This window comes from Lissotriton vulgaris, chromosome 6, assembly GCF_964263255.1.
Source record: "Lissotriton vulgaris chromosome 6, aLisVul1.2, whole genome shotgun sequence".
Taxonomy (NCBI): domain Eukaryota; kingdom Metazoa; phylum Chordata; class Amphibia; order Caudata; family Salamandridae; genus Lissotriton; species Lissotriton vulgaris.
In genome coordinates, this window is record NC_141694.1 from 1,693,539,519 (window position 1) to 1,693,563,132 (window position 23,614).

General features: G+C 42.8%; 1 protein-coding gene across 1 annotated transcript in view; it reads right to left on the reverse strand.

The window, feature by feature from the left end:
- USH2A (usherin) overlaps positions 1 to 23,614 on the reverse strand; it is a 2,319,650-nt gene that overhangs the window by 515,815 nt on the left and 1,780,221 nt on the right. The window contains exons 46-48 of the mRNA XM_086925936.1: positions 23,019 to 23,126; positions 14,319 to 14,502; positions 5,371 to 5,528 (exon numbers count right to left, since the gene is read on the reverse strand). Of these exons, the coding sequence (XP_086782062.1) occupies positions 5,371 to 5,528; positions 14,319 to 14,502; positions 23,019 to 23,126 (450 nt within the window). The remainder of the gene's footprint in view (positions 1 to 5,370; positions 5,529 to 14,318; positions 14,503 to 23,018; positions 23,127 to 23,614) is intronic.

A 23,614-nucleotide genomic window follows, 5' to 3' on the forward strand; every position in this document is an offset into this window, starting at 1 on the left:
CTATGATTAAGTCTCTAAAAAATGTTTGTTGACTTTCTACCTTTTTCAGCAAGAAGTCAGTTGTTCATGCCCTGATAACCTGAAGTTTTGAATATTGTAATTGTAATAGTAATAGTTGGAATATTGGGTCTGTCTTATTGTCTGATCCTGAAGCTACAGGTGGAACAAAATGCTGCAGCGAGACTGGTACTTCAACTGCCTTGTCAAAGCCCCAACACAGAGGGTTTGTGGGAGCACCCTTGGTTACCAGTTGTTAAACAAAATATTTAGAAATTGTAACTATTGTGTACAGTGCCTTCTATCAACCTGATCCCAAATTCCTCTCTGATCGTTTTGTTCCCTACCAGCCACTGAGAGCGTTGAGATCTGCCTGTAATAATCTTCTAGCTAGCCCAAAGTTCAGGTTACAAACTAGGGGGGCAGATTTATATCTGTTCTCTGGGCAAAGGCATGGAACACATTTCCACTTGCTCTAAATCAAGCTGGCACCCTTGCTACTTTCAGGAAGCTTCTGAAAACACGACTGTTCACTCACTCTTAGGTGTTTATTTTCTGGCAGCCAAACCAAAAGAATTGCATTTGTTTGTCTCCTTAATTAGGAAAGTTGCAGATAGTGTAAATGTGGGTTGCAGAGCAATTGTGCTTATGTAGTTCCCTGCCTGTACTGAATGAGCTAGCTTTTGAAGTTAGTGAATTAACATGGGCACCGCAGCAAGAGGGATTTGATTGTTAAGTAAAAGTACAGCTCCATTCTGCAGAATGTATAACTGCATTGATTCCATTCCATTTATACGGCGCACAGCTACCACCAACGGTGGTGTTCCGGCGCTAAAACAGCGGAACAGCAGGTAGGGAATGGGGGGGAGGGAGAAACTGAGGAAGATCGAACAGCCAGGTTTTCAGAGCCTTCCTGAACTTAAGTTCAGACTCAACCTTACGGAGATGGTCAGGCATGGAATTCCCAAGGGAAGCCGTTTTCATCAAGAAGGCACGCCTGACAATCCTGGCTTTTGCAAAGCGAGATATCCAGAGCAATTCCTGGTGATTAGATCGCAAGGCCCTGGTCTGGTGGTATTTCTGGAGTCTCTGCTTTAGGTAACCAGGGCCCCTGTCTCTTTAAGCTTTGTAAGGAAAGTGTCTCCGTTGGACTAACATGATCAGACCGTGCAATCCCATTGTAGCGTATTTGGTAGGTGGGGTACTCTAATGTGGACAACTGTATTTTAATTGAATGTGAAAGTAGCTCAAGTACAGTTTTGCACTACGATGCAGCATGTTGCAGCAGAGGGTGAGCCACAGAGATTTATCATGTAATTTTTTTTTGTTAAGCACTGATTTGCTTAAAACGGGATAGGTATACGAGGTCTTCACAAATATGATTCAGCTTCCTGGCTTAAGGTCCATGGTGGACCATTCTAAAATATTAGTCCCGCAAAGACAACGTTCAAATTTAGATCTCTACAGGACCTCTCTTAATTGTGATGTCTGGTCACCTGCTTTACTCTAAAACAATTACAAGGTCACTGCCACCATCCCAGAGAAAGGTGCAGTTTAGATTACAAAGCCAACTGAAGACATTTTCACACAATGCGGATGCATGTCAGGGTGGCTTCTATTTGGTGTCTAAGGGCTGTTGTCAATTAGGTCAAAAATCCTACAGAACCCATCACAGGCTCACTGATAAACTAACAGATCTCATACAAATATATTCCAGTCTGGGATTCACACTTCATATGACTACTCCGAATTTTATCTTGTGAGTGAATTGTAGGTCCATTGGCCCAGGAAATGAACCAGACCTTGTGATATAGGTTTCTGTATGGCATGCCTGATTCCAAGTATATGTGCTATTTATTGCACCTGAAAAACGATATAGCTGAATATGTTGTCAGGTGCCATAAATAGGCCTGCGCGGAGATCGTGGATTTGTGCCAAGTAGAATTCCGCTGAGTGCCCCAAAGACTCCATGAGACCCCACAAAATCGCACAAGCGGGCAGAGCTGCTCAACAGGCCCGTTTGCCCTATGTTTTTAGGTCTCGCCTGTCGATGCGCATGCGCATCGAGCAAGCGAGACTATGGGGGCTTATCCACTCTTTATCCACTGCAAGGAACCGTGGCGATTCCTTGCAGTGCCCGTGACTTTTAAGCTCAATGCGCATGCGCATTGAGCTTAAAAGCGCGTGCACGTCCGTCTTGTTTTACCCGCTCCGCCCCCTCCCCTTCCCGCCGTGTCGCATTTCTCCTCCCCCCTCCCCTCTCTTCCCTCCGTCTCGTTTGTTTAATTTAACCCGCTCCGCCCCCTCCCCTTCCCGCCGCCTCTCCCTACCCGTCTTTTTGTTTCTTTTCTTGAGTAGGCCTGTCGGTATGTAGGAAATTATAATGATACATTACTTCTCATGTATTAAAATGTATCGCTTCCTTATTTTACGGTATTGTAAAGACTGCCTGCACTAAAATCGATATATTATCGTTATCAAGTTTTGGGCACTCACTCAGTGGGCTGTCTTGCTGAAATATTATCGTTTGTATCGATCATATTTTATATTTGTTTGGCATAGTTTTCAAGATTCGCTATATTTAACATTTGTTGCTGCGTTATGCATTATCCTACGCAGTGTATTACTTAAGTTGGTAGATACATGATGCACCACAGAGTAGCAGTCTGTTTTCTGTGTTTTTTTCTGTCTACTTTCCCACAGACGCTACTCACACAGCGAAGTCACGTTCCTCAGCAACAAGCTACAGCTGCGGTTCGGATCGGCTACTTAAACCCACTCGAGAACACTGCACTTCAACCGCCGAGTTCCTGGCAGGCAGCAGAAAGTGTAGCTACAGGGCTGGACTAAATGCCAAGTAAGTGGGAGACTTGGGGATTACTGTAGCCCAGGCCCCGTCATCAGGCACAGCCCTGCACTAACCTGAACGGGCTGCTTTACTGCAATCCCTTCTTAACCTTAATCCCTCTACTTGAAACCCCTTATCTACCGTCAGAGTGCAAACCTTTCTCGTCTACTTGAAACCCCTTATCTACCGTCAGAGTGCAAACCATTCTCGGATCCCTGCCAGTGAGCTTTTGGAGTTTTCCTTGATCACCTTAAATTTGTTTTTATTCCGCATTTAGCAATAGCACAATTACCTCGCATTTCTCCTCCCCCCTCCCCTCTCTTCCCTCCGTCTCGTTTGTTTAATTTAACCCGCTCCGCCCCCTCCCCTTCCCGCCGCCTCTCCCTACCCGTCTTTTTGTTTCTTTTCTTGAGTAGGCCTGTCGGTATGTAGGAAATTATAATGATACATTACTTCTCATGTATTAAAATGTATCGCTTCCTTATTTTACGGTATTGTAAAGACTGCCTGCACTAAAATCGATATATTATCGTTATCAAGTTTTGGGCACTCACTCAGTGGGCTGTCTTGCTGAAATATTATCGTTTGTATCGATCATATTTTATATTTGTTTGGCATAGTTTTCAAGATTCGCTATATTTAACACGCATTCTGGGATGAATGTATTACATACATGGGGGGCTTATGTGCAAACCTCTTGCGCCGCCGGTTCCTCACCTTTCCCCACATTACAAGAGACCCACCGGCAGCGCAAGGGGCTTCTAAATAAGCCCCATAATACCTTGGCCTCGTGCGCTTGTAAACTCACTTCGCACCAATTAAGCTGCATGGGACGTCCGAGCGTTAGTGGCCTGGGGAGTTTGGTGGCAAACATACATCACCCTCAACCCCTCACCCTCAACCCCTCACTCACCCTCACTCTCACTCACCCTCACTCAGCCTCAACTACTCCCCCTCACCCTCACTCACCCAAAACCCCTCACCCTCACTCACCCTCACTCACCCTCAACACCTCACTCACCCTCACTCACCCTCACCCTCACTCACCCTCAACACCTCACACTCCCCCTCACTCACCCTCACTCACCCTCACTCACCCTCACTCACCCTCACTCACCCTCACTCTCAACCCCTCACCCTCAACCCCTCACCCACCCTCACTCACCCTCACTCACCCTCACTCACCCTCACTCACCCTCACCCTCACTCACCCTCACCCTCACACAGTGCAATAGTTCTCAGACCATTTCAGTTAGAGCTTTTAGAAATGTTTATGGCTTTTTTTATTTGTAATACTTTAGCATTGGCTACAGGAAACAAAAATGCTAAACATTTACAAGAAAAACCCATAAACAATTCTAAAAGCACTAACTCTAATGGTGCGAGACCTATTGCATTTCCAATGCTTGTTGACGCTTGGCAACGCGGCGCATGTTCCCGCGTTTGAAATCACACGCAAATGGCACTAGGAGAAAATCTGCTCGAGGATGTAGCCGCGGTCACTGGCGGTCACACTGGCGGTCTCTCGCACCAGCGGGCGGCAAGTCTCGCTAGCGCTTGCGGGCGGTCAGCAAGTCTCGCGGGCTCTCACGGACAGCAGACAATTCTCACTGGGGCAGCGGCAAATCTCTCAAAACCCAACTCGAGCACGCCAACTGCAAATAAATCATGCTACTCCGAGTTGTCTGCTGAATGCAAAGTTCGCAAATTTTGAGAGTAGAGCAGAATTATATGCCAAGAGCAATAAATAGCACCTATTCCGATTTTGTGCGGAATAACATAAAGATATTTGTGCCTAACCCTTGTACACTTTCCCCCTTTTAAATTCCGACAGGTTTGGCCTCCTGAAATTTAAGGATGAGTAGGGTACTTACCCTCAGAATTCGGACCCCTGGCCAAAACCCGCCCACTTACAGTCAGAGTCCAACTTCATACTATAGAGCGGCAGGTTTATGAAATATTCACTTTGGTCACGAGTCAAATTAATTTAGCATTTCAACATTGCCGGTAAGGCACGTCTACGTACTGTCTGCTATAGCGGGGTCAAGCAGTAAATGCAGTGCTGACGACGCCATGAAATCGCCCTTCTTTCTGCTTTTGGAATGCCGGTTTGTGAGTGCAGGATTTAGGCTCCAGTTTCACAATAAATAACACGATGTATTTACACAGTGTCAGCTAGTCGCAGCAATTGACATTTTTAGGCTACATGAACATCCGCTCATTCAACAGTAAGTAACACTTTGGCAATAACTTAAAATGTAAACAATTTCTTAGCCTGAAAGAAAAGTGAATCTCGGGGAATTATTCTGCAGAAATTATTTATCAAATTAAACCTCGTGTTTGTGGCGATTTCAATAGATGTCAAAGTTGTCTTACACATTGTCGCCCGTCTCATCTTTTTCTGTGATTCAGTTATGCATAGTAAGGATGCACCTCCGACTACATTAACTGACTACTGAGAATGTACATCGGGAATACATTTTATGACAAGGAATAAAAATCAAGCTGAAAGGTGCATATCTTACCTGGTGGGTCCCATGCTATGAATATTGAATATGACCCAGCCACTGTAATGTTATGTGGGGCTGGGATCTTCTCTGGTGTTACTTCTGGGGTTTGAATACTGTACATTTTGCTCCGAGTCAGCCCACCACCTGTGCGCACTTCCAACTGGTATGTATATCTGCGCAAAAAATGCAGAAATGTACAGGAATTAGAAAGAGACATCCGCTTTTTCCATCGCATATCTTCATTACATATTTGGTTATTTGTGTAAATACATCTGCTTGAAAACTAATAGAATAAATAATCAACATGTAATTTGTCCGAAAAACACAAAATTCCACCTCAGAAAAAGAAATGCAATATATTTGTCCTCCAAATGTCTTATAGTACTATTTATACATTATGTGTAAAACTTTCTTTCAAAAATAGAAATACTTTCATGAACTCAGGAAATAGCAAAAAAATTAAGAAAGAGTGATCTGCTGCAATGTCGTTTGCAGTGGTCCTATGTAGAGTAGTGACTGAGGCCAAACCTTGTGTCCTCTGGACTACCTTGCTTTCTATTTACCTCACTGGACGCCCCCAGGTTTGGATGTTCATGGATGGGGTTCGGGGCTCAACTTTCTCTTGAGAAGTTCTTCAATGCGTTATAGCTATGCCTCTCTCCACAGTGCCCTCCAAAACAACGGACCTGCCTACCTGAATAACCGCCGCTCGTTCCACGCACCCCAAAGATCCATCCGCTCAGCCCAGCTCTCCCTCGCTACGGTGCAGCGCATCAAGAAGACCAGAATGGGGGGCAGCTCCTTCTCTTTCCGCGCGGCCAAGGCATTCCACAGTCCCTTTGGTTGCTGAAACAGTTCAGATGCTGCTCCAAATATCCATCCTCGCTGTCAGTTTTTGACAAGGACTTGGTCTTCTACTCTGATGGTTTGAAGTAGGGCATCCATCTTTTACTCGCTTGATGCCTCGAATTTTCTCATCTTCCCTGACTTGCTTGGGTGTCCAGAGCAGTTGTCACACATTGGGGTTCTCCTGGGCTAGAGGTTGGGACTGGTTGACCTAGCATGTACATTGCTGGTGCACAGGAGCTAGTACAAAGAGATGAAATTCTGTAGTCTTTCAAAACGTTGTGCATTGTCTATTATAGAGTCCCATCTTAATGTACTTATATTCTCATGGTTTTGTTTAGTGTCTGCTTGAGTCTCTCTTCACTGTTGACCTGGGGCTCCAAGGAGCATACTTGTGGTGAGAGATGCATAGTTTCTGAGTTACAACTGGAGCCTTCTGCCTTGGAATGGGGGCACTACCGGTTTTCAATTCTATGGAGTTCCCATAAGCTGCAAATATTGTTTTCCAACTTTGTTCTGCTTGGTCAAACCCACAGACTGGACCATTTCTACAATTGAATATATGGTCTATAAGGACCAACAGGCATCAATAGAAACTGACTTCAGACCAGGAGGCCATTCAAGCTTCTTCCATAATCTCTGGGATGGAGAAACTCCTCCTCCAGTGGCTTGGCATGGTGGTCTGGTATAGACAATTCATTCTAGGGAGTTATTCATGTGTAGGAATCACGCCTTCTCCCATAGTTTTGCTTTCATTTTGGCTACCCCTTGGATGCTTTGGTGAGCGAGTTTTGCTACTTTGTCTTGAAAGGTTCTGGGGACAATTTGTTTGCAGTCCCCTGGTATCAGTCAGTCATTAGTGATAGTTTCTGGCACTCTCTCTACAGGGCAATTAGAGTGCATTGACTTGTAGAGTCTTGGAGACACACATCTTTCTACATGTGTTTTTTTTTAGCCTTCCATGGACATGGTTAGATGGCACATGTTTTGATATAACAAGTGTACGCATTGGTCTACGTTCATTATACTGAGCCATTGCAACCGCGTCATTGGCTGCAGGGTGTCTTGATAAATATTTGCTGCGGGTTTCAATGCCTGGTCAGACTAAAAATTCATTTCTTTAGTCAAAATGTCCATGGTTTTGTGGAGACCAGAGTGTGAGGTGATGTGCCCAGAAACAAGTGGACTAATGGCTAGTGGTCTGTAACTACTTTTGATCTATGGCTGTATAAGTAGAGATGAGCAGGAATACAACCCCATGTTTTTGCTACAGCCTCCCTCCTGATTTAAAATACCTTGACTCATTGTCTGAGAGAGTTCTACTAATGAAGCCTCCTAACACCTTATTGTGAAGCAGTACTGCTCCTAGGCCCACGGCTTGCACCAACAATGAGATCTGTCTCTTTGGGAAGGCAGTGTGCCATACGGCTGCATTTTAGTCATTGCTCACCAGGGTGGAGGAGTCTGTTGAGTGCTTGGGCCAGGTTATTCAAAGAGCTTTCCTTTACTATCCACTTAATTATTCCGCGTGGGGCAAAATTCAGACATTTATGTGACAGCACTAATAGGCTTATTTTCTTTTTTAATCCAGTGTCCCATATGAAACAGGAATGAGCCTCTTGGATTCTATGGGGGATTTGCACACTCACAGTGCATTGCTTGCCTTATCTCTAGTTAGCATGTTCTGTGCCCAAAGATATGTTTTCTTCTTCCTTTTTAGTTTACTGAATGTGCCTTGTGACATGTTCTTCTGCTTTGGCTCTTGCACAGCTGTCTCTTGAAGTGCCAACAAGGTCCACTGGTATTGCAAAACTTATTTAATTTGTTTGACATTAACAGCCTCTTGATAAACAAAAACGACAGGACAATAATTTTAAACATTTCCATTTACAAAAAAAAGAAACATCCACATATACAGAAATTAATAGGAGGCTGCATAAGTCAGTGGAATTGAGGAAAAGTCATAAAAATGTCGTCTGTGCAGGTAGTGTCCATTCACTATGACCAGCATCAAAATTAGTTTAACTTTTGTATTTTATTGAACTGTAAAATGTACATACGGCTTCATACCAATAACCAACGTTCTGTCTTTGGTGGCAGACTGTCTGTTGTGTATGGTTGTTAGAGTGGGGGTTTATAGTTGGTTTATGTGGGAAGCTATTGGTGTTAAAGCACACAATCGGGCAGGTCTCATGGGTTTGCCCAGTGAAAGTAGTTGCCTTTAGACACCGGCAATTGCAAAGATTTTGTGCCATTTGAATAGTAGTCATCCAGAAGCCATATCCAATGAGGGCTGTGTGCGCTCAGATGGGTACTGTAGTTTTTAACCCCTTCCGCTCTGATGACAAAGCCAGCTCGTCATGGGCGTTACCTGCGCTACGCGCATGACGAGCTAGCTTTGTCACGTAACGCGCGATTTTCGAATTCTCAGCGCGCGGCGGGAAAACCGCTAGCGCGCATGCGGTTAAATAGGTCAACATGGAGTGAAGAACTTACAGAAGCATTGATGGACATTTAGTTTGCCATACTCGAACTAAAGCTTTGCTTGCTGAGAAAGATCATTTGGAGTTTAGCTGGTAGTTATAAAGAGCTTTTGGGTCATTTGTAGTTTTGTAATGAGATGCCATTATTTTTTCAGGGGACCACGAGTGGTTCTAAGAAGAAAGGGGGGAGAGGACTAAGCAATGAGACCACCCTCTGGAGATAGAAGGAATTATTTCACTCTTGAGCAGAGCAGGGTTGTCAAAATGAGGCAATGGTTTTCTTAGGCCAGTGAGGACATTTTAATTGGTCACTGGAGTGGAAGGGCTCCATCTGAGGTGTGGCAAGATAAGGGAAGGTATGGCACTTTTTGGAGGTGTAATCTTGGATTCTGGATATTTTGAATGAAAAGAAAAAGACACCTTAACACTGCTCACTGGTCATGCATGGTGCATGTTGTTGGCCATCTAAATTGGTTAGCTCATAGAAACACTTCTTGATTTGAAGACTCACTAATGCTTTTGGAGAAGTAGTTTTTCTGGTTTAATTCACATTTTTGTTTGAACCTGTCCGGTGTATTTTATATTGCTCTTTGTCAGTGTCTAGAACCACTTGCACCATTCTGCAAATCTAATATGGGTATTAAAAGGGACTTGAATCCAAGTATTCTAGGGGGTATTGCATTGCATTTTTGTAACACTGCCTGTAGGACATTTTATGCGTCGGTTGTGGGGGCACAGTAGAAACCTGGACATCACTGTATTGCAGTGTGGTTCATACTAGTGTAGACAAATCTATCAAGAAATATAAGATTTCTCCTCATATTTGTAAAATAACTCTGATTTTCCTGCATGTACAAAATCACAGTTCTTTCACTTTTAATCACTATGTATACATAACAATCTTGACCTGTGTTGGACCTCCCTTATCTTACAAACTTAGGTTCTACTGGATGAATGCTGGGTCCATTTATACCAAAGTAAAGGAGATACAAAAGAAATTAGTCATCAGTGAAGTCACTAAACTGAAAAAGAGGACGCTTGATGGTTCACAATTCACATGCTTATTTATGGTATCTATTTATATTATTCATAAAGTTCAAAATGCAACTTTCCACTAACCTCAACGCGCATACTGGGAACAAGAAAGGAAGAAAAAATAAATGGGGAGCTGAACAGTTAAAAAGATGGTTCAGACATTGTCTGCAGAGTATGATGGATGTATGACTACCACAAACATCAACAGGTATAGCAGTCATTAGTGCAACAAATGAGGCAACACCAGGCAAGTGCCATCCCACTGCACCACAATTACAGCTGTCTTTTACTATCCAAATGGGTGATACATGGTCCATTGACCGTCCTTATTTTGTATATATGTAAGCATCTATAGATAATATAGCACAAAGGAAGCAACTGCGCACTGAACAAAAGTATGACGTGTAGAAGCATAAGTGACGTATGCTTCATTGAGTGAGGGAATAGCTCTCCTTTGAAGAGGGGAGTCTTCAGGCTCTTTCCGAACTGCAAGAGGGTTTGATCATTCATGATGTTGATGGGGATGCTTTTTCATATCATCAAGACATAGGTGGAGAAGGTTTTCCATCTGGTTCTTTCCTTCTTGCCCAGATTTGTCTCACATCTGACAATATCTTGGCTTCTGGTTGAGTGCTGCCCATCTGAGTAGTTCGATTTTCTGGAAATGTCAGTCAAGGCTGTTTCTGTTGGCCTTCTAGGTGATGCAGCTGGTCTTGATGATGACTAGGAATGGGAGCCAGTGAAACTCTTTAATCTTTGGAGTGATTTGGCCAAACTGTTAGAGGCTTTATAGGAGGTGCTAGTGTGGAGTTATCTAGCGCATTGAGCAGAGTGTTATCTCTATACAAGAGTGTGAGGACAGATGGTTATATTGTGGTACTGAAGTTTATTTCTGGACACAAGGGTTTAAGTTTCCCATTGTTGCTGCAGTGGAGTCCACATGGTTTTGCACTGGCTGTCAGCTGGGAGAGATGAAGCCATAGTGGTTCAAGGGGGAGATCCACTATTTGATCTGTGCTCATTTTGATTTATTGGTGAAGAGAACAAACCCTCTCTTAGATTAGTTAAAAGAGGTACTTGACATCTAGTTCTGCATTAGCCCAAAGCCTCTTCTGAAGTGATGAATGTTACTAAGGCACAGTTTGATGTCATCAGTGTACTGATTAATAGTTGTTATTGTCTAAGAGTATTGCCCTGAAAGAGTCCTTGTAGAGATTAGAAAGGATAGAAAAGAGGATGGAATCTTGAGGTACTCCTCAGCAGACTGGCAGTTTCTGTGATTTTATAAAAACTATGTTTATCAACTGTTGACAATTACCAAGGTAGGAAGTGAACCCCTGCAGTACAGTCATGGAGAAACCCACACATATCTCCAAGGTGTGATCAGGTACATGATGGTAAACAGTGTTAAAGGGTTTGGAGAGTTTGAGCAGGATCAGGAGGTAAGAGTTGTGTTTGTCATTGGTAAGAAGGGTGTCATTTACTAATAGTGTTTGTGCTAAGGCATAGTTTGAATTCATATGGGTAGTCCTTTTTTTTCATGTTGCTGTGCTCAAGGAAATTGGATGAAGACTGCTTTTTCTATGAGTTTTCCTAAAAATGATAGGTGGATAATAGGGAGGAATTTGGCAAAGCAGCCTGAGTCCATGGTTTGCTTCCTCAGCAGTGGGAGGATCTCTCCTGTCTGGGAGGCATAGAGAAAGGTTCAGTTCCTGAAGGAGGAATTAACGATATAGGACAGAATAGTTAAGGCATCCCATTGAAGTGCCTTTATGATGAAGAATACATAATCCATGTCATCTTCATATGGGGTGTATTTGAGTTAATTCACAATGGAGGTGCGGTCTGTGTATGACAGCAGTTTTTAAGCTGTCCATTTGGGATGGGTAATATTGTAGAGGATTTCTTTTATGTTGTCAGTATGGAATCTGGTTTTATTAATCTCGTCTGTGAATAAATGATTGGCCATGTTGCACTTGTCAGTTGACTGAGGGATGGGCAACTCTGGAAAAATACTGATGCATGGCTTGAGAGCAAAGGATAGAATTTTGCTTAAATTGGTAGATTTGTTGATGTCAATACTGTTGAACCAAGAGTTGGCTCCGGTAATGAGTGCTTTGCCTGATGCATGGAGTTCTGTAAATTGTAAGTGAAGTGGTCAATCCAATCTAGGGGGTTTGGGTCCCCACAGGGGATTGTATTTGATGCCAACGGGATGAGCTTCAAAATATTGCCTTGGGAATAGGATGGTTTGGAGATATGTTGCTTGATGTCCAGCATATTGAAGATTGTTTCAAAAGATTCCATTAGGACCTATGCCAAGTGCTTAGACACCACTGGAAGGTGGTACGCAATGTAAACACCTTAACGGAGAAAGAAACAAATGTTTCAAACTGCAGTGCTTTTCTCAGAATAACTGAACATAGAGGCAAACAGTCTTAGGCATCTGAACAATTATGCTTATTTTTAAAATCATCCAGGCCTTATTTCAATCATTTGGGTTTTAATTTTGAATTACGTTGTTATTCATTCTCAATGATTCTGAAGAGAAGCATTGTGCACAGCTTGTAACCACAGATGGAGTGGTTTGCATAATGAAGTTGACACTTTTTAAGTGCGTATGATCTATTGAAGTTTGAGTTCACTTTAATTCTTGTGATGAAGAAAAATCACCAACATCAGTTTTATTATGTAATTGGTAGAGTGCAAAAGGGAAACAAGAAGAACTTCTTGTTAATAGGCATCACCAAGCAACTCACCAGAAGACTAGTAACCATCCAGAACTCTTGAGCCAGACTCATCCTGAACTTCCCACACAGAACTCACATGACCCCACACCTCAGGGAACTCCACTGGCTCCCAATACGCAAATGTGCTAATTTCAAACTCATCACACTCACATTCAAGGCACTACACAACCTAGGCCCCACCTACCTGATCAGTTGCATCTCCTTCCCATGTGCCAGACAGACACCTCCACTCCACATGACCTGTACTCGCACTTATCCCAGGCATTCATGGTATCTGTTCCGGAGCACAGCGTTGGGCCTAAAGCGTGGAACGACCTCCCACCCGACATCAGAGCCTCCATACCCTTTTTGCAATTCTACGAGAAGCTCAAGACCTGGCTTTCAGTTAGCCAACCTCGGTCTAGGCATACACCCCTGCTGAGTTCCAGGATAGCCACATGGGCGATAGGGCACTTTACAAGTAAGCATAAAATAACATAACAATGGCTGTAAGATCTGACAATCTGCCTTCAAACGTCACTCTGAAGCTGTCTATTCTTTTTAATGAATTTCCTTAGTGGACAGAGATTTGTTCCCAACAAAACCAAACAAACTGTGTATAATTCTCATGGCAGCATGTATTATTCACCATATTTTCTAAACATTATTCTTGTGTGATTATCAATATGAGTTTTCCTCTTTATCAGTAAAGTGTTTGTAAAGGAACACGCTTACTAAGAGGCAGTCGTCACTAATATATTTTGATTATTGTTCATCTGGTTGGCTCAGGATTGTTGCCAGTTTCCAATTATTACTAGTCCCCTGTCGCTATAACCTATTAACATTCAACAAAAAGATTTATACATTTTCATCCACTCATTTTGAGTGAATTTGCGTTCTTTGATGATTCCTTGGTGGTGTATCACTGCCACCTTAAACATGATGCTGAGTATCTCTACCACCAACCTCATGTTCTTTCTTTTGTTCCTTCCTCTTTGCTCCTACTCCACAAAGTGCACTTCCCTTCATGCCCTCCACCCCTCTTCTGCTTTGACCCCCTTCCCATTTCCTGCAGAGGTGAAATTGTTGAGAGGATGCGGCCCTACAGCCAGTTGCCAACTTTGGAACTGAGGAACCAGGTTTGAGCCCTGGTGGCTTAACATCATGTGATTCAGGGCACATAACTTAATCTTCCGTGGATAAAAAAAAAACATGAATCGGACCTTGTGTAATGTGACTGATTCTCATATAAAGCGCTCCAAAGCCCTTGGGATGAGTTTGTGCGCTATATAAAAATAAATAAGGTTTATATTATCTGTTCTCCATCATATGTTGCTTAGAAAATATAATGCGCATCTTACCATCCTGTGTTTTGCTACACTGGTTATTATTCAGTTACCGAGATCAAAAGTAAAGGAAATTTGCTAATTGACATGGATTTACTTGGCTCACAAGCAGGTAGGACGCATGCGCAAGCTCGGTGTTGCTTATAATAACTATACCATTGCTATTCAATACAAAAACGTGCTAGCAGAAGACGTCGATGTATTTTCTTACACTGACAATTTCATAAACGTGGATTATACCTCAAAGTAATTCAGTTCTTCATTTTATCTTCTTTTAATTGATAATCCATCCCTGGTTATGAAGCAAGTTTGAAAGAACTCGGTCAATACAAGGACCTTCAATGTATCCAGCGACAAAGCTCACATAAAGATCTCTTTTTATTAACATTAGCTGAGCAATATTGATCTTTGGAGAGAGGAAGTGAAGACACTGTATGCCGCATGCAGAAATGCAATATAATTGATAATCACTGCTTTAGTTTAAAATATTGCACATATCAAATTCCGATTTCATTTTAGAATACCTGCTGTTGGGCTGCAGACCTGCATCCGTAAAATTCATTTCACCACTCATGCCGCTGAAGACAGCTTCCCCGTCACGTGCCAATCTGTATCCTGTAATGATTCCATTGGCTTTTTCTGGTTCATCCCAGTGAAGCTCGACAGATGTTGAGTTGACTATGATATGCTGAGGCTTTAACCATACTCCTATGGATATAAAGATACTTATTAATCATATGGATAGACAGGGAGAACTGAAGAATTCCATTGTTATGCAATGCCAACCATTCACTATGTTTTATTGTGCACTATGTACTTTATCAAAAAGGCACAATAAGGTACATAGTGCACTTCATCTAGCACTCAACCTCTGAGCTGACTTCCCTATTGACGCCCCTATTGGAGGAGCTACAAGCAGGGCTGGCTTCAGCGCTGGTGGCACCCGGTGCAACACAAATGTTGGCGCCCCCACACTCCATGACCACCTCCTCAGATTCTCCCACTACCACCGGGCAAAAGTGCCCCCCATCTCTCCAACCATAAGTTACTGCTAAGCACAGTGCCTCTGACTGAGGTCAGCGCCCCCTCCAGAGGTCAGCGCCCAGTGCGGCCACACAGGTCGCACTGCCCCAAAGCCAGACCTGGCCACAAGGTAGTTGGTTCTCATACAGGGACATACCACAAAATATGGTGAGGGGCCCTGGCATTCCTGTATCTTGCAGATATTCCTAGGCCTTAGGTTGGCTGAGGGCCCCGGAAGGCCGGGGGCCTCTTGCACTGCAAGATATTGCAGCAAACCGCATTAGGCCACTTTTCTCACCGTCTGTACCTAGTAGTTGATCTGTTAGCAAGCACACTGCATGACTATTCATAAAAATGCAGCTGTGTATGTAGCTATGCTGCAGATCTTTTTCCTGGCTATTATGCAAGTGTGAGTTTTAACATGACAGGTTAGTTTTAGATTTTTACTAGTGAACTATTCAAATAAACTACTACATTTGCTCCTCCTAGTATAATCAATATAGAGTCGCCAACACATCAGCCTAGTGGTCAGTGAATTTTGCAGCAATTTCAATTTGATGACCCAAGAGAACTTTATTCCCAGCTCTTGTAACAATAACGTCTCTATGCACTGCACCTAGTCCACTGACTTTCACTTTACCCCACTCAAGGATCAACTTTGGGATAATTGGTTCTGACTCACACTTCCTGGGGTATGCCCAGTCGAGGGTCCCTTGCTCACTTTGCCACGGGATTCAAGCTAGCTTGGCTGATGATGGCTGTTAGCCCGAAACCGGTCCCAGGATGCTTGCTTTCGGTCCAGGGAAGACATGGCTTGGCAGTTCCGGCTGGACTGTTCCGATGAGGCACAGGGTCAAGGCTGATTTGCATATAGCTGTGTCTGAACTAGGGTGGCAAAGTGAGCTAAAGAACGAAGATGGATTCAACCCAGATCTGTGACTGGAGGTGAGTGTCAGAAAATGTTTCAGCGCTCTATCCATCATCTCCTTGTGTTTGCTTTGTTCACACTTCCTGTCGCAGGATTGAATAACTCAAGCAGCAGTGGTGTATATGAAACTAGTGTCAGACAAGCTTATCTGAGTTTCGGGGCCAGATCATGTTACCTGAAATGATGGCGTTTTCGTCCCAGTAGTTCTGGCATATCTAGAGCTGATTGGCCTGATTTAGCAACCTCCAAAAATATTTATTACACTTCTTTTGAATGTGCGGGCCTTCCTATTGGTTAACCTGTTACATCCAGTCTTCAATGAAAGACGGTTAAGAGACTGGTGAAGTATAGGTTCTTTAATAAGCAACCTTCACAGCAAACACGAAGCAACGTCAGCTCTGAACAGGAATCAGGCAGTAACTCACAAAAGGTAGAACATGCAGGATAGAACCTAAAGAGAGCATTCTAAGCAATAGAGACAGATAAGAATATAGATAGACAGAGAGACAGAACCATAGATACACACATCTCCCTTCCCCAAAACGAAAAAGAAGGAAGAAGAAAGAGAGAGGGATAGAAAAAAAACAGATTAAAGATAATAGTCCTTTAGATAAGCTGGGACACAAGTGTTGCGAGAACTCCGCCTGAGGACAGGAGGAAGATCAAATTGAGCAGAAATGACATTTGTGGCAGAGTCAGAACCATCAGGAAAAACATTAGAGGCACAAACATCATCGATGACATCAGAAGAAGAACATTGGTCCAATAGCAAGGAAGAAGAACATGGACGTTCCGGATCATCAACACCAGAAATGAAGGAAGAGTCTCTTTGAGGAGAAGTCGTGGAGGGCTGAAAATCCAGAGAAGATGAAACTGAAGAGTAGCTGTCCTTTTGACCTTTGTAGACTTTGGAAACAGGAGGATTGACAACCACGACATTTCTTTTGCTCCACCACTTCCCATTTGAAAGTAACACAGCATTCTTGGAGACTCTGATAACTTTAGCAGTAGGATAGAATTTTGAAGTTAGACTACTGTTTTTCAGAGGTCTCTTGACTTTGACGGAATCACCCACATTTAAAGGAATCACTTTAGTTTTGAATTTGTCATCATAGGCAATTTTCATCTTGTTTTGCATAGAAACAACCTTGTTGCGAACCTGATCAACGTTGGGTAATTTCCCATCAACCTTTGTCTTGTCAAGAACCCAGGGGGGACTAAGCTTGGAAGAGCCAAAACGTTTCTTTAACAAGACAAAAGGGGTAATGCCAGTTGTGGAATGGGGAGTATTGTGATAACTCCACAACCTTTCTTTGACAGCTTTGGGAACATCCAAATTTTGCATGCAGGCTAACTGGATAGTGTCTTTTAGCATCCTGTTAACCCTTTCGACCATGCCATTTCCTTGTGGACTGTAAAGGGCAACAGTCAAGTGTTTGATGTCAAGATTAGATAAAAACTTTTGAGTGACATGGGACTTGAACTGGACACCATTGTCAGAGACTAGAAACTTAGGGATCCCTTCTCTGTGAAAGAGGTCATCCAGAAAATCAATGACACCAACCGTGGAGGGATCAGACATGAACTTGCACTCAACCCACTTGGAAAAATAATCCACCAAGACTATGGCAAATCTTAAATGGGGCTTCAAGTTGTACATAGGACCAATAAAATCAATGCCCAGTTTCTCCCAGGGGCCCTGAGGGTAAGGAACAGGAATAAGGGGGGTATTCCGCAGCTTGAGAGACTTGTCATCTTCAAAACAACAGGAACACCTACCAACAAAGTTTTCAACATCAACATCAAGATTAGGCCACCAGTAGTAGAGTCTTAACCTTTTCTTGGTACCGGTGATCCCAAGATGACCAAGATGAGCCAAATTCAACAATTTCACTTTCAGCTTGTTAGGAGGAATTAACAAGGAGCCCCTCATCAAAAAATCATCCTCTACAGTAAGTTCATCTTTGACTTTGGCAAACAAACGTAAACCAGAATCAAGATTCCTGTCATCGGGCCAGCCCTTGATAACATGACTCTTGACTAAATTTTGGACCGTGTCCAATTTAACACAATCCAACCACTCATCCTTGCTGATGATATTCTCAGAGAACAACAAATCATCAACCATACCTACAACGCACTCAGAGTCCTCACAAAGGGAAGAAGCATCTTCAGAATCCTTAAGGGGACATCTAGAAAGGAAGTCAGCACGGGTATTTTTGCCTCCAGGGATGTGAGAAATAGAGAAATTAAAATCGTACATCCTTGAAAGTAACCTGACTAAACGAGGACTGAGACTATTGTGGTCTTTGTTGGACAAAAGGAACACTAAGGGTTTATGGTCGGTCACCAAAATAAATCTTCTACCCCAAAGGTAAGTCTCGAAATGCTTGGTGGCCCAAAGACAAGCCAGAGCTTCCCTCTCAATGGTGCTGTATCTGCTCTCTGCAGGAGAAAGGGATCTGGAAGCAAAGCCAACAGTCTGTTCCACACCATCAACCAACTGAGACAAGACAGCCCTTAATCTGATGCCACTTGCATCCACCGTGACAACTGATTGAATATCATCTCTAAAGGAATGAAGAGAGGGGGCCTGAACAATGAGCTTCTTTAAGTGCACAAAAGTCCTGTTAAGAGAATCATCCCAAACAAACTTTTCACCTTTCTTGAGCAATTTTCTTAAAGGTTCAGTTTGCAAGGCAAAACAATCCACAAATCTTGAATAATACTCGCAAACACTGAGGAAAGACCTGAGTTGATCTTTGTTTTCCGGACTGGGACTATCCACAATGGCTTTAACAAGATCTTGTTTGGGCGAGATGCCACTGCTGGAGATGTGATGGCCAAGATAATCAATACTGTCAACCATGAACTTACACTTCTCTTTTTTTACAGTAAAACCATTGGTTTCAAGAATGTTCAACACTTCAGAAAGTTTCTTTATATGATCATCCTCACATTTAGAATAGATGAGAATGTCATCTTGGTAAGCCAACACATTGCTACAATTACCAAACATTTTGTACATAAGCTTCTGGAAGACAGAGGCAGCAGACGCAAGCCCAAAAGGCATGCGTAAGAATCTATAGGGACCAAAAGGTGTATTAAAAGAAGTCAAATCACGGGAGTCTTCACAGAGTTCAACCTGGTGATAGGCAGACCTTAAGTCCAGACAAGAAAAAACTTTAGAATCACCAATTTGGGCCAACATGTCTTGGATTTTGGGTAGGGGAAAGCAATCTATTAAAATATTTTTGTTTAAGGACCTTAAATCAATGCATAATCTTATGTCTTTGCTACCCTTTTTCTTCGCGATAACAATGGGGGCGACCCATTCAGACGAATTTATAGGCTCAATAACTTTGTCAAGGCATAGCTGCTCTAAGTGTAGTTTGAGTTGAGACCTAACAGATAGGGGAACATTCCTGACTTTATGGACAACAGGAATGGCATCCTTTTTGAGAACAATGCGATGCTCAAAGTCATGGACAAGACCCAGCTTGTCCCTGAACAGAGCACTATGTTTGGCTAAAAGTTGGTGTAAGGCAAGATTAGAGGAGGAACAAACATCGACCAAGGAGATAGGACAAGAAGTGCCTGGTCTTAAAACCATGCCGAATTTGCCCTGGTCTTTCCATCCCAAAATGTTGTACCCATTTTTAGCAACATATATTTTTGTAGCAATAGACCTGTCCTCAAACTTTATGGTATCATTGAAAAATCCCAGCATGTCAATGGAATGGCCACCAAAAGAAATGGTGTGAATGTCAGGAGGGAAAAGTTGGGACGAACTCCAGTGTAAATTATATAAAATGTCAGTGACAAAGGTGATCGGAGAACCAGAATCCACCGTCACTTGGATTACTGTATCACCAATGGTGATATCGCAGATAGGACCACCATCATCCAACTCAGCATCAATGTACAAAACAATCTTTTTAGAAGAGACAACTGTACATACATTCTCAGGTTCAGAAAATTCAACATTTTCTATCGCATTAACTTTTACAGGATTTCTGTTACATACCCTGGTGAAGTGACCAGTACGTTTACAATTAAGACAAGTTTTACTAAGAGCTGGGCAACTTTTGGAATTGGCAAGATGTGAAGAAGAACCACACCTGAAACATGCAAAGCTTTTTTTTGGTTCTCTGGAATCTTTGTTCTTAAATTGGAAAGGCTTGGGTTTGATGTTTAGAGCATTGACAGCTTCAGTTACAGCTTCACCTTTATTTTTGTTCAAAACCCTTTGAGAAGAGACAGATCTCTCAATTCCTCTCGCAAGCTCAAGAGTTTCGTTGAGAGATGGATCCCTACAACAAAGCAATCTCTCTTGGACCTTTTTGTTATAACAATTAACCACTATTTGATCTCTGAGGTAAGAATCAATATTACCATCAAATTCACAAGTTGCTATCAAAACTCTAAGTTCTGTCAAGAAAGTGTCAATTGACTCATACTCGAACTGATGTCAGGTATAGAATTTGTGACGCTCTACCACAACACTGGTTTCATCAATGAAATATTTGGCTAACCTAGAAACAGCTTCCTGAAAACAATCCCACTCAGTTTCATGAGGTTGAGGAGAAACAGGTAAATGGTCAAAAATACGTTGACCTTCTGCTCCAAGACTGTTATAGAGTAAGGCTAATTTCCTGTCTGGTTCATATTTTTGACCATCTAAAGCAATAATATAACTGCCAAAACCCTTGAACCATTGTTTCCATTTAGTTTTAGGTACACCAGGATCAGGAAGAAAATAAGGAGGAGTGACAATGTTTTGCGACATATCAAAGCAACAATGTGTACAGAGAACACAATAAAAACAAAAAGAAAAGGTAAAAAAAACACACAATAAAAAAAAAGGTCTCTCTCAATTAAGGGTTAGAGTACTTGGTAAGATGTGCACATCATCGAGTAGAATTCAAGGAGATGTGCCGTGGCAGAAGCAGAACCACAGACTTGAATAGAACAAAACCAAACCTGAAGGCGAATAAACTGCTTGAAGTCCAGAACAGCGTAATGAAAAAAATAGAATAATAATGAAAAAACGCTGTAAAAACAATGAAGAACACGTTGTCCACCGTGACGATGAGATGCGATGATCTTGAAGAAGCGAGCGCATGAAACTGACAGCGCATGCAAATGAAGGTAGGAGAGATGCGTGAACTGCACCAAGATGGAGTCACGTAGTGTAAAACAACGTGAAGCGCGTCACTCCGTCGTGAACTGGAGGAAGGCTGTGACGTGCGCAGAGGCTGACTGGGAGGAGGGACGAAAATGGCCGGGAGAGAAGACTCAGAAGAGTACGTTCGAATGGAATCCTCAAGCAGGGACTCGCTCGAGAGAGAGGAACGTAGAGTCTATGGCGCTCGAGGAAAACTCGCTCGAGGAAAGGAGGTGCGCAGTGAAGATGAAGGTGGCGCAAGACAGGTAAGAACTGTCAGGAAATAAAAGTTTTCATACGACCTTTTGAAGAGGATACGCGTTTCTTGTGGAAACAGTTCTAGCGCACTCGGATGGTCGAGAAGGCCTCCCAGTACTTCTGTGGATGCTGAAGATGTGAAGGAAGTCCAGGAAAAATCCCAAGCGTCGCCAAATGTTACATCCAGTCTTCAATGAAAGGCGGTTAAGAGACTGGTGAAGTATAGGTTCTTTAATAAGCAACCTTCACAGCAAACACGAAGCAACGTCAGCTATGAACAGGAATCAGGCAGTAACTCACAAAAGGTAGAACATGCAGGATAGAACCTAAAGAGAGCATTCTAAGCAATAGAGACAGATAAGAATATAGATAGACAGAGAGACAGAACCATAGATACCACATAACCCAAATCTGCATGTGCAAAGTGCACCCTCGAATAAAGTTTTGGTACAATTTGCACAGAGCTTAATTTGCAAAGTGCATCTGCTCTTGTGATTGAGGACATTTGTGTTGTACACTGCGATAACCTTTACAGGAAAGGATACACAGAAGTACATGTTGAATTTTAAGTGGCAATCTGTACTTTTTAAGAGAATGTTCTTTCTGCGAATAAGGTGAGATGGTCAATCAACTTTTTGGAGTCCATATGAAAGAAGATTCTAGCTTTTCCTGACAATATAAGGGCATTGACAAAAAGCCAGAACTTGTTAGGTGTGTAAAGTTTGACTAATTTGCTTCTCAATAACTACGTACATTTCTGACAAAATATGCACAAACACACAAAATTCAAAATCAGTATGTGGTAAACTGTAGCATTGAATGTGTCTGTGCTTCAATTTTTAGCATGTTGATGCATTTGGTGCTAAAAATAGTTTTTTAAAAACTCAAGCGCCTCAACAGCAGGCGCTCACCTTCTTGTTGTTTGCGTTATTTCCGTGCGCTAAATTGTTGCCACAAATGACACATAATTACGTGATGTGGTGTAATAGCATTATTTCACGAATTTCGTGTAAAAAGCATAACTTTAATTATGTGAGCTTACACCTGCGTCCTGGAAATTTCACCCGGGATTGTTTTTTTATTAAATTTGATTAAAAACATACATTTGGCAAATTAGGGAGTGTACCGATTTTACATAATTTTCAACCTGCCAATCCAGAAATTACAAAACATGCAGGTCCCATCTATCCATATGAAATTTGATTCTGTTGGCTCATACATCTCCGGTGCTCATACCACTTATCTCAGATGCCTGACTAGAAGTGGCGGCTCCTCCACCTTAGTGTCGCCCCACTGCTTTTCAGCAGTGTAAGGAAAAATAAAATTATAATAACTCAATGTTATTATCATTTCATTTTTTTTGTTGGGGGCACAGTAGGTATGCCAGGCGGGACTGGCAGGGCTGCTCTGCGGACAGAGCAGGGGAAGGGAGAAGTGGTTTTCACTCCCTACGTGCGCTTGAATGTTTGGCCGGCTGCCTCGGCCCGGCCAAACAATCATGCACACTTAGCATGTTCTCCACCCAGGCTACATTTCAGCCTGGGATGAAAACATGCCCAGACTCCCAGTCCCAGTCTGAGCACCGAACCACGGCGCTCAGACTAATCACAACGCTGCATTGCAGCATTGTGATTGGCTCAGGGGAGCCTGGGTGCTTCCTGCTCTGTGTTCCGGCCGGAGGGATGAGGAGGAGAGGTGCGACGAGGAAGTAAGTTTAATTTTATTTTTTATTGACCCCCGGTCCATGCCGGCCTCCACTGCAGACTAGAGATTTGTAAATCTGATAGTTGTATTTGCAAATGCATACACACCCTACATGAAATATCTTAAGATCAACATTGTTCTTACCCTCCGGAGCTGCCTCCTGTGTTCGAACAGTGGAAGGCCGGCTGGAAGTACAACCCAAAGTCGTGCACGCTGTGAGTATGAAGATGTATTCAGTGTGTGGCTGGAGATCTGAAAAAAAATGAAAATACTAACAATAAAGCAATGTTGTAACTGGAATGAAATGTTACCACAATATTTAACTATTAGAGTCATTTACATGTTTGCATATAGTCAACAGCAAGCCAGATCTGCAGAGGCCCTCAACTCCACTCCCCTAGTGGAGAACGGCCCGCCCCCTGAATAGGTTCCCGCCCCCTGGCTGGAATCCCTACCATAAGTGCGCACACAGGTGCAGTGAATGCAGTTAATGCAGAGCCGAATGCTGGGAGGAAGCCATGCTTTTTTTGCCCTCTCGACATTAGTTATTTTTATTTTCCCAACACACTCACAGAGCAAGAATTTGTTTGAGAAATACAAAAAAAAACACTGGCCCCAACTCACAAAGCATGAACAGATATTGATATCCATTGAGGTTCAAGACACCCTATAGAGGGCATGGAGAGCAGCACAGTGTCCAGCTGCCCGATGGTGGATGGATTCCAGGTAAAGAGGTTCAA